Source organism: Ambystoma mexicanum, chromosome 6p (assembly GCF_040938575.1).
Source record: "Ambystoma mexicanum isolate Mex_15411 chromosome 6p, UKY_AmexF1_1, whole genome shotgun sequence".
NCBI lineage: Eukaryota > Metazoa > Chordata > Amphibia > Caudata > Ambystomatidae > Ambystoma > Ambystoma mexicanum.
Genome location: NC_090935.1, coordinates 943354045 through 943366066, shown reverse-complemented (window position 1 = coordinate 943366066; position 12022 = coordinate 943354045). Strand labels below are relative to the sequence as shown.

Below are 12022 nucleotides of genomic sequence, written 5' to 3'. Positions count from 1 at the left end.
ATGGAGGTCGGGGGGGTGGGGAGTGTAAAGGAGCAGTCGAATGCCTCCGCAGGAAGTCCTACCCCCCTACTACCTGTGTGCTGGAAGCCTGAAATTTTGCTATGTTTGACACGAACAGTTGTGACTATTCCGTGTGGAGTCTTTGAGAAAAGGTATCCACTAAGAAAACCCTATCAGATGTATCCCCGAAGAGATGACAATCTCTTGGAGATTTCCGAAGGAATATGAAAAAGAGAGAAAGAAGTTGGTAACGTTACAAGAAATGAGCATGATGCACAGAGAAGACTGGCTGAAGAAGAGAATGTATGGACCTTATAGAAGCTGGTGACGAAGTAAAGAATTGTGTGAACTTTCATGTGCTCAAAGATTGCACATGTGAAGAGCCATGGAGAAAATGCAAATCGTTTGATAACTGTACAGATGCAGTAATGCAAGTAGACTAAGTGATCATAGAAGCTGGCTATCCGTAGTGAATAGACTGCAGGCAAAGCCATCATCATATAGACACTGGACATCAGTGTCACAATTTTAGTAAGGTCAGACCATGAAGAGAAGGGCCGAAGACTGTGTTGCAGCATAGAGGTAGCTGGGTCATGACTGGAGGCAGCCATGACTGGTTATCTATTCTTGAAGGCAGAGAAGGTGAGAAGCTGATTCATCCCTTGTAAAGGTGCAAAGAAAGAACACCATGAGTGCCAAGTTTATTAATTCAAGACAATTAAATGCTATAAAATGGGATGACTTGCTGTCTGTCATGTGAGCCAAGGATGGAAAAAGAGTTAGGCACGCAGTCCAGAACTTTGATAAGCGTGTGCTCATACTCCCTTATATTCCCAGAGATGACAAAACATTGCAAGGCAAAGTTCAAAGACAGTCAGCATGGCAGAAGGCATGGGTGATGAGAGATACTGGGCTAATTGGGTGAGGAGGTACAGTCCAGTCCACCCCCCGGCACCTGGGTCTGAGCTCACATGCTGCTAAGTGAACCGAATGTTCCAGACATGGCACGAGCATGCCAACCAATTGCAGAGGGCCATATAACGAAGTTTGAGAGCCAATGGGGTACTGTGTTTCTAATAACTGTTGAAGATGACTTGCACTATGGATGGGCATGAGTTGTCCACCTGACTGTAGAAACCCAATCACAATCCAAGTCCCTATAGAAAGTATACTTAGATGTTCCACTTGAGCCAACCACAATCCCCCATAGGTTTTCCTCATTTGCCACGTAGTATGGTGTTTGATGAATTTTTGCTACTTAGGTGTTGTTTTTTATTAAATGCTTTGAGAGAGAACGCTGTGCGACGTCCGTTGATGTGCTTTGTAACTCCCGGTTTTAGACAATTGATAATAAAACAGTAAAAAGCCTTTGCCTTCTTCCTGAGTTGGTCTGATTATTGGTGTACAGAGTTATTCTGTTTCCCATCCACCTGCAGGACACGTTACCTACACAAGGGCCATAAGCTCAAAATTAGATGTTTACATTTAATTTGGAGGTTTGATTTGTGGAACACTATGCACTAGCTCCTTGTTCCTGAGTGGTCACTGGTTAATTCTGAATACCCAGGAGCTGCTTTTAGCTCCTACTTATCCGATCTTACTTTTGATCGCTGCTGTCAGTCTGTTCACCATTCAGGCATGGTGTGCAGCTAACCATCACAGCCTTAATTCCTGTAAGATGGAGATCCTTATGATTGGGACACCTGTGCCCTCTTTTCCTCCTACCCTCTAGCCACCACTTAGGGCCTTTTACCCCACCATCGTGTGAGGGCAAAAACCTTGGGGGCATCTTTGATTCTGCTCTCTCCTTCATCCTGCACATCATGGAGCTTACTAAGACGTCCCACTTCCAGCTCCACCTCCTCAGAGGCATTCTCCCTTTCTTCACCTTCCCCCAGATGCTCAATGTCTCCAGAGCTCTGATCCTCTCCAGGCTGGACTACTGCAACAGCCTCTTTCTCAATCTCCCTCTTTCCCCCCTATGCCCCCTCCAGCTAATCCAGAATAGGGCTGCAAGGCATATCCTTGGCCTCAAGCGCAGGGACCATATCTCTCCAGCCCTAAAATCTCCCCACTGGCTCCCGGCGACTGCAAGCATCAAATTCAAGACCCTCTGCATCATCCACAAGGCCTTCTAGGGCCTGGGACCACACCATCTCCAAATTTCCCTCCCTAAATACTCCCCTGCTAGAGCCCTATGCTCCTCTAACTGCACATTTTTTACTGTAAAACACTTCTCCAAGCAGAGAGTGGGGGGGTAGGTGTCTCTTCGGCTGCCACATCCCTTTGGAACAGTCTCCCCACTCCTTTCAGACTTGCGCTGGACCTCAAGTTCCATAAACTGCTCAAAACTCTGCTGTTTTCTAGCAGGGAAGGGAAAGAGGTAATCACCCCACTGCCGCTGAGACTGGGGGCCTGATCCTCTTGAATCTCACAGGATTCCAGGCCCTTCTTCCCAGTCGATACCAGCATCCCCCTCCCCACTGCACTGCCCTTGCGGGCCGCAGGGTCCCACCCTTGGGAGTCCCTGCACTACCACTTAGCCTGAGGTTCTCCTCCTGGGCTCACCTTAGCACTTACCTCCCGGCCCCTTCACCAACACTTGCCCACTCCTCTGCCCCTCCTCCCTTCCCTCCCAATCTCCTGCCCTTCTCCTCACTGCACTTGCACGTCCAAATGCTACATGGCCTAGTAGGACCAGGACTGTATTTGACTGTTTTTGTCATCATTATGTTTCCCCTGGTCCCTTCCCATTTAGCCTTGTGGTGCTTTGAAGCACAATTCAGTTGTATAAGCATCTAACAAATGCTCAATAAATTAAAATAATTTTAATTGTTAATGTAACACACTAAATCTATCTTACCATCTTTTCTGTACGAGGTTCAATGTGTAAATCTGGATAAAACACCTGAAGTTTCTGTGCTCGGGGCCTCAATTTTGTGACGAAAAACTACTGTTTTCCTGGCACATTCCTGCACAGTTGTATGGAATAAACCCTGTTCCTGCCTTAGTTGCTCATTTCCCTTTTGGATTAATGGGTGATGAGCTGTGTGTTTCTGCAACACTACCCACACAATAACTACCATATCAAGGGAACCAAACTCTGGTTGGTTGGTTGATGGATACTTCTTGTCCTAAACGAGAACCCGATACAAACCCCACAGTAGAACACGTGACATGTTCAGCAAGCAGGATTTGGGAACCCCTCATGCAATGAGTGAGCTCTGTAATGTTTGCAATTAAATTTGGTAGAGTTCCTTAGACCTGTACATGATAAGTTATTTATAACGCGCTTAATACCCAGAGGTCTCTAAGCGCGAACCTGGGGGAATCGAACCTGTGTTGCTCCTTGACGTCTTGCTTCCAAGACGAGTATGTTGCCCCTAAACTATCCTCCCATATCATCCATAACTAGGAATAGATAGGAATAAGTTAATATATTCGCCTAGCCCAACGTCTTTCCTTTCCCCATGCTTCCTTCTTCCCTGGGCCTGTATAAATGTCTGAGAATTATGCAAGCATTTCAACCATATTTTGCCATTCAAGGTATTCGGAAAACAGCATTTTTAGTAATGTAGATAAGGTTTGCTGGTAGGTTCCCCTGGGGAATATGTTTATGGGAATTATATGGGGACTGGGTGGAAAAATGATAGCACTGCTATTTTTAATGACGATTCTAAACTGTTCTCTGTGGTAGTACTGATGAAACCCGATAAAAAACACTTCTAGACGTTTGCATTTTGATTAGGATTGCCCTCAGACATACCCACACAGAACTCAGGGTCATCTGTGTTTTGTATCTTGATGCAGGATTGAAGGCTGATGAGACATCATTAGAAAAAGTACTGCACTAAAAGAGCGCAAGACCGCAATTACCAAATATTTTCTCCCTGCGTTTCGGAAAAATTGTTCCTCCCAAGCACAGGATAGCGTGCTGCAATGCCGCTGACTTAACCGGTCTTCCTCCACAATCTAAAAAAGCCTTATAGCGCCTTAACAATTAATCAATGATGAAGCAATTACTACACACACAAAAAAAGGAAAACACAAAAAAAGTAAGACGCAATCATACAGCATATTGAGTGCAAAAAATAATTTGGTTTACTTGTAAGAGAAAATAAAGAACAGAACCTGGAAATCAAATCATTTAAAAAGTTGTGCATTGTTGTCTGTAGCCTTCTTCCAACTTTATCAGAAATCCTGACATGTAAACTTGAAAGGAAATTAAATGTTTTTTCTTCAATGGGGTGGGGGCAGAGGAATAAATAACTCTTCACTTACACAGCTAGCACACAATATATGTTGAAAAAAAATGTTCCCAAACAGAAGATAAGGACTTCAAGGTTCTGAATGCACAATATAGACCGGTTTGTTTTGGCATGTTGTCTTGAACTGTAACTCTTTACATTGTTGTATATTCATTTTGCCAAGTTGAATATGCCAAATACAATTAAGACATTAGAGTTGATCTTATGAAAAGCTTTTGCATTTTACAGTGTGGATATCACCTTCCTAAGGCATGCACCAATACTGCAAATCATTGGTTAAACCTAGATTCCAACACTGCTCAGCTGCGGTGTACAAGGGCACTTGAAATTATGTAAATGAAAACTGGTTTTAATCACTGGAATATGGAATAACCGTCACATAAAAATAACCTGGAATGTCCTGTCGGGAATAGCAGAATAAAATGAAAATATAAAAAAGGTATCAAACTTTTTTTTTCTAGTTTTGTTTTAAGTGTACCAAATATAAAATATAGCATGTCCTATCACTATGTTGCAGCAAAGTATGTTGCGAAAAATGGCAATTTCAAAGGTTATAAATAGTTTTCTATAAACAAGACTAAGATTCATCTTTATATTATCTGGCTTTAAATTTAATTTATCTTTTGAGACTGCAAGTATTGTCTGAAAGAGCCATGTTCTCGATTCATGTTTCCACTGTAATAGGTTTGTTATTAAGCAAATGACTCAAAAGCATCGTTGTACAATTCCATTCAGAATGGGACATCAGGTGGAATAAGTCTGGCGACAGTTTTTCTTTAGGAAAATTGATATTTCTGAAAGGTCCCTTATGCCTTCTTAAATCAGCAGTGTTCATGTATACAAATATTGCAATGGCAATCTAGAACATGTTGCGTGCCTAAATGTTGTCCTCATCCAGCATTTTGTTTACACCCTCACTGAGTCTCTGCAGGTGGGGCTTGTAAGTTCCAAAGGGGTTGTACAAAGCTGCCAAGAACTCACAATCAGAAAAGTGGTCAAACACATGATCCACGCGACCATGGGATTTTGCAGTCAGATGGCGCTGGATGATGTCATGTAGCATATCCCTGCACTCATTTAACAGTTTGGACAAAACATTTCGGTCGAAGGTAAAATCCACCTGATGGAAACTGACCACCGTCATTGCAAGCTGGTGGACCTTCCTCTTGAACGACTCTAGAAGGTCTAGCTCTTCCTGATTGAATTGATTGTTCCTATGGAGAACGGCAAGCTTGATGATGACTTTGATGAGATTCTTGGTGATCTTTTCAGCTTCCTTCTTGCTTTGAGTGAACTCTTTGGTCACTCGATAGAGCTCATCCAGGACATAGCTGCTTGTGTCATCAATCAGGGTGGTTGCTATCGACTTCGAAGCCATCTTGCCGAGGATCTTCTTCTGGACCTGCATGGCCAAGTATTTTGAATTGAAGACATCTGTGGCCACTGAAAGACAATGCAAGACAATTCATTGTGAGCTGGTTTTAAAAAGACAATTTTATCATCAAGGCGCAAATTGCATGATCTGACAAAAGAGTACAGTATCATTGCTAATTGTTTTAAGCTTGTTGTATACAACTTAACATTTAATTCTGGAATATTTTAAAAACATACCATTGTTAGGGGCTTATTATACTCTACCATAAATTATGATCACACTGTTAGTACGTTCTTATCCTTTGTGACCCTAACACACACAAACATTTGTTATAGAAACAAATGGTGCATATGAATATGTTTAAGATGAAAATCAAGGGAAAACATTAGCCGAAGGACCAGGGCACCAGCTAGCATTTTCCTCCATTCATTTGGAGTTGTGAATAAAAAGTGATTTGTGTTTGGTAAAGTAAGCATACAGTTCATTATAAAAACTCTCAGGACTCAGCAGGGACTAAACATAAGGCTCCACTAGAAGTGGTTTACTATCCAGTGTACCTGTGGGTACGAAATGTAGCACAGCCACACACACTGTTACGCCGTATTTACACGCCACAATATTTTCTGCAAGAAAATTTGTATGAAGAAAGCGTTAGAAAGTACTGTAATTGGGAGTGTAATCTGCCACTATGGAGGAAGTACATCGCTGTCAGCAGATTCTTAACACTTCTGAAGGAGGCATAAAGCACTAGTGGTGGTTACATTGGAAGCATAATGTATACATTTCCCTTTATTTTTGATCATCTCAAAGTTTGCCTATAAATACCTTTTTCAATTCAGCTTTTTCTGGATGTGCCATCTCCCCAACTACAACAGTCCCACAGTTTCACACAAACACTCCAAAGTCACAGTTGTACCCAACATAGTATGTAGGGAGACACATGTATTGGATACTGTTACAATATATAGAGACACACACACACACCTCTGATGCACTCTTACAACTGGACTGGCTTCAAGCCCTCTGCCCAGTGCACAACAACCCTTCAGCATAAAGCTCCCTCTTTGTAATAAAGAAAATCCAACCACTATGCTGCACATCTCTCCCTTTGGTCCTCAGATGTAAACCAACTCCTACCTAAAGTTCAATTAGCAAAACGGGGGGGGGGAGAGTGAGAGGGGACAATCTTTTTCTGCCAATCATGTTGTATTCAGAAATAATCTAAACGCGTTTCTTTTGCCAAAAAGCTATGATCATGAACCATCTTTCCACCTGTGGAGTTATTCATATCTTAATATTTTCTTACTAGATATTTTCACAAGTTCATGTGTGTCACCCGCCATGTTGCCCTTCAACGCGTAACTTGAACTAAAGAAGACAAATTAAAAGTAAACAAAAATAGTCTACTGGCATTAAACGTAGCCATCATTGCACTGGTATTGTAGTGGAGAACACGAGTAAGCTACAACGAGTAGGTACAACATGAATTTGCCAAATAATCCCAAAAAAAGACTACTTTATAGAAATGTTGAATTTGCAAACTACTTTTGACAGAAAACCTTGTAAAAACCCGTAGACTTTTCTTGCAGTGAACATCTGTCCACGACCTCCCCTCTTCAGTAGGTACACCCACTCCTCCTTTTCGGCTTCCAGCAAGTTAAGCATATCTTTGTTGCCCCAATGTGCTTAAATTGTACTGTTCGTTGTGTGCAGTTTTTATATTGTACTGCTTTTAGCGTGATTATATGCACTTGATGTATTGATGTGTGCGGATCAGAATAGCTGGCTTGTTCAGCATTGCCAATTACTGTGTTGTACCCTTGGTAAGCTGGCCACGACTATGTTTGAAAGCCTGCAAAAGAATCCTAAATGTGAGGGCTTTCTAATATTCCTCTTAGGGGGCTTTTCATTATAATTTCCAGGTGCATCAAGGATGACATACGAATGGTGAGCAAACCGGGTTCCGGGGCCAATGCGGCCTTTGCAAGTGGCCTTGCCTGCACGGATATAAAGCAATTCCCAAACCTTCCCACCCTGGGAAGAGGCAGCAACCGTTTATTGCTCTGCCAAGACTTTTCAGGCTTTCTGAACCCAGACGGTAGACAGGTGGCAGAGGGAGGTGAGTCAGGGCATTCTGTTAGAGATCCCGGAGCCTCCATAGCTGTTGGCATGGGTGCTAAGCTGCCGTGCACCCTGGAGGCAGCCACTGTTGAGGAGAGTCTGCCTTTACATCATTCGGTTTTACTCAGGTGGTCTGAGCTGCTTTAATGGTATAACGTTTCAGACAAGAATAGAATTTGCCTCCGTGTCCTGCCACAGAACACAATAAGTTCCGATCCCATAAAAAGGTATGGAGGCGAGTATTATCCTAGCTTATTGACTTCATGTGGAAACACTCCATTTATGTATGTACTTACCTTGGCTCCATTGTAGATTTGCTGTCTTCCCTCATTGATACACAACCAAAGAATTAAATTCAAAACCATCGCACTTACATACAAATGTCTGAACAATCAAGCCCCTATGTTGCTCTGTGACAAATTCAAACACTACACTACTGACCAGATCAGCACAATCCAACTGTCTCATTATACCAAGGTTTAAGCTCCAAAAGGCAGGCGGTAGAAGCTTCCTGGTGCTAGCAGCAAGAACTTGTAATGCCCTCCCACCCAGCCTTAGAGTAGAACCATCCTACTATCAATTCCGAAAGAATGTCAAAGCATGGTTTATTACTAAAGAAGCCTAATTACCACCAGAACCTGTTATATGTCTTCATGTAAAATACTTTATCACAACTGTAAATTGTTCCGTGTAATTAATCCCATTGTATATATTTCATGCAAAATGTACAAATGTATGCGAGGCTGAACCAACTACATACTTTGAGATCTGAAGAAATGGAACCGTAAAGATGAACGGTGGACTGAAAACCCCCCCAATGCTGTCCCCAGACTGGGAGTGGGTTCCTAAGACCATAAAGCACATTTATTAGCAGGCAGGGTTTCTGGAGCCACCATTGCCAATGGCGAAGATGCAATCTAAGTGCGGCAGCAGCTTGCAAGGGGGCAAGGCAGGGAACGTGGCCTGCTCTGTTCCGCGTCATTTCCGGTCTCTAATTCACACTAGAGTGTTTGTTCATGGGGTAACATAAGGGAAGAGAAATGGGTGCCCATATCTAATAGCTGCAAAGCGCTGGTGTGCCCTAGCTTTGCATGTTGATATTCAGATGGCAGCGCTGCCACTACTCGTCTTTACAATCGTGGGACTCGAAACCACAAAACCCACTGGCTTCAAAACCACGTGGGATTTGAACTTAATCAACTGAAAGTTGTAAAATCAGTGCTTAGCACACTTTTTGAGTAGGATTTTTTCGTTCCATTTTGCTGGATAGGTCAAACATATAAATTCTTAATCACACATGACTTATCTTGTCTAATTTCAAGAGCCTTTGACTGAAGATATGACTTTTACTCTGGCCAGCCCCAGCTGCATTTAAATCTTTAGACTGTTACCTGGAATAACACACGCCTTGCCGGCTCAAGGGAACAGCTTGGCCTCTGTGCCCATGCTGCCGCAACCATTCCACTTTGCCACTGCAATGTCTGATTTGCAAGTATTGCTTGTTTTGTTTGATTTCTAAACGCGCACACGTGCAGTACAGAGCAGCTTAAACGCGCAACAGATGATAGGGGCGTGGTATAATTGTTCCTTTAAAACGCGCTTAATACAGAGATAGGCTTCTAAGCGCGGGATTGGGACCCGTGTTGCGCTGCGTTGTCTTGCTTCCAAGAGAAGCACGTTGCACCTGAGCTATCCCCTCTCACCAATATATCAGGGTACCCGGTGCAAGAGGCCAGTAGGTAGTTTTCTGCATGAAGAGATCTCATACCGGATAGTATAATAAAATGGAGAGCGAACACATGGAAATATCTACCAGTAAACAGTGCCTCATTGGGCAAAATCTTCCTAGATCCGTCAGAAAATGCACCCCCTCCCCTGGATCTCAGATCCGGCACCCAATCCTGGGAAGGGGGTCCTGGGGTATTTTGGGCGCTGCACAGGCCAACGAGCTGGCCTGCGCATAGTGCGCCCACAAGGGTATTTAAGGGGGTAGCGAAGGTTCGGGAGCAGGCGACGGTTAGGGCAAGCATTTATGTGTTGCCGGGGGCGTGGCACCTTTAGATGAGGGGGGAGTGAAGCACAATGGGGGAATAGCACGGGAAATCATGGGGGTGGTGCTGTTTGCACAAACGGGCTTCCCCGGGGGAACAGGCATTGAAGATGGAGGGGCATGGCCCCGGGGAGAAAGCGGGACGTCTTGAGAAGATGGTAAGGACCACAGGCTAGGTAGGGAGGAAGGGGAACAGATTTTATTATTTCATTGTTGGGGGGGAACTGAAAGTGTTTAATTATTAAATTGGTTTGGTTGTTAAAACATTTTGTGTTAGTCTGTAAGGCCAGGGAGCCAGGTTAGCGGTTATTTGTGAGCTTTGGCCGGTCACATTAAAGCAACCATTTCCACAACAAGCGAGTTGGGGTGTTTTTGTGCAGTAAACCCAAAATCAATGTGCTGCTGTGCCTTCGTGGGGCTGGCATTTGAACCGTGGTTGCCTGGTCCAGAGGCTAGAATGAGAGCAAGAGCGCTGTGAAATTTCTTAAAGTTGCACTGTACTGGAAATACTGGGTGCATTTTGGGGGTTTAAAAAGGTGCAAACATTTTGCACTTGTACTGACAGCTTAAGAAATGGGGCCATTTTCAAGGTGTTAATGATACATTTTCTGAGGGCTGAGAGGAAAATGTTTATGGGGGTGACAATAATACTCACTCTATCCCTGCACCCCTTCCCCTCCTGCCCCGCCCCCCGCACCCCATCCTGCTAGGTGGGATCTAGTTTTAAAAAAAACTAGAAGAGAAGCAGTGGTGCCATTGCAGAGAGAAGACAAGTGAACTCTGGAGACTATGTTATGATACGAAGATGTTAGGCTATATCAAATCACCAACGTAGTGGTCGCAAGGCCCTGAGGCTGGTCTAGAAGTGGGTGCGCTGTGCCCCCGCCAGGAATATCCAGATTGTAGTCTGTGGGGGGGGGGGAAGATGAAAATGGTTAGATAGGTCGGGAGGAGGGCAAGATAAAAAAAAAAAAAATTCAGGTGCAGCCGAGATAGTCTGAAGGCAGAGGGGTGACGTTTTTGATCGTGTGGGCGCATGTGGACCCAGCCGCGGTGGATCAGGGTTCGTATCTCATGGTAAGACTAGGCAGTGAAGAGGCCAGTTTTCGGGAGTTCAATGCTCATTAAATGCTCGCCAACCGCTACCCTGTCCGTCTGGTTTTGTTGTATGCAAGTTCCTTGTCCTGCCTTTGTCTCAGTGGTCGAAGCGGGAGGGGGCGGTGCTCCTCTAAAAAAATAAAAATGTGTTTACTTTTCCTTTATATTAATTTGAAAAAGAAACCATTCTGGAATGATTTACTTTTAAAATAAAAGTGTAAGAAGAAGTTTGAACTTGCACTTTAGTGCACTGCAGAGAGCATTCCCTTAAAGAGCAGATGCGTTGTTTAGGGGCTTGTGTTGCGCGTGGGAGGGGCGTGGTGATGGGGTTTGTGGGAAGCGGGGACAGGCCTACCTGGGACATAGTTCCACTACTTCTTTTCTTGCACTTCGACCCCTGCCCAGATATAGAAGCCCAGTTTTCTTGGGATGCTTCTCGTGCTTAAGTGTTTCTCTATTGGTTTCATCAATGAAAACAATATTAGCAATATTTCACTTTTCTTTTGGTGTTAAAGGCACTTGACCGAATTCTGGGAATCGAAGTAAAGATTAACCCAATAAACTAAGTGGCAAATTCACAAATGTATAAATCGTAAATGTGGAAAGTACAGTTTGTTCAATTTACACGTATTCCCATACATAACGCATGCAGCCTGCTGCCTGTCTCACAAACAAATCCATTCATTAGATGTGCAACTTCCGCAAACCCTCACTTTCCCAGAGACATGCATGTGATTCACAAAAACAGACCGACTTCGGCATAAGAGGGACCGAGTTCATGGCAAAACACTTGCCTAATTACCAATTGAATAAAGTGGGAACACATTAGCACCCTCTGCAGATTAACAGCGAGTCTCAACCAGTCAGGAACCTCATATTAGCAACCTCTGTAGATTTACAGCCGTGTTTCAACCAGTTAAGAACCGCGAATTGTGAGTACAAATTAATGTTAATTGCCCACAATTGTGAGAAGTTGTTTTGCTGCGATTCAACAGATGCCAGCGTTGTCTGCCACTCTTTGAGCCCCTGCTCACCTACAGGCTCACTCCAATGATTACAGCTTTGACTTACCTTTCACTTCTCTGTTTCTCAGTGCAGACTCCCACCACC

At 43.7% G+C, this 12022-nt stretch overlaps 1 protein-coding gene across 3 annotated transcripts in view; it reads right to left on the bottom strand.

Moving 5' to 3' along the window:
• Positions 1 to 4078: 4078 nt before the first annotated feature.
• The window catches only part of TNFAIP8 (TNF alpha induced protein 8), a 662149-nt gene continuing 654205 nt past the window's right edge, over positions 4079 to 12022 (bottom strand). For all 3 annotated transcript variants that reach the window (XM_069625563.1, XM_069625562.1, XM_069625561.1), the window contains exon 2: positions 4079 to 5711. In XM_069625563.1, coding sequence (XP_069481664.1) covers positions 5146 to 5711 — 566 coding nt within the window. In that variant the 3' untranslated portion in view covers positions 4079 to 5145. The remainder of the gene's footprint in view (positions 5712 to 12022) is intronic.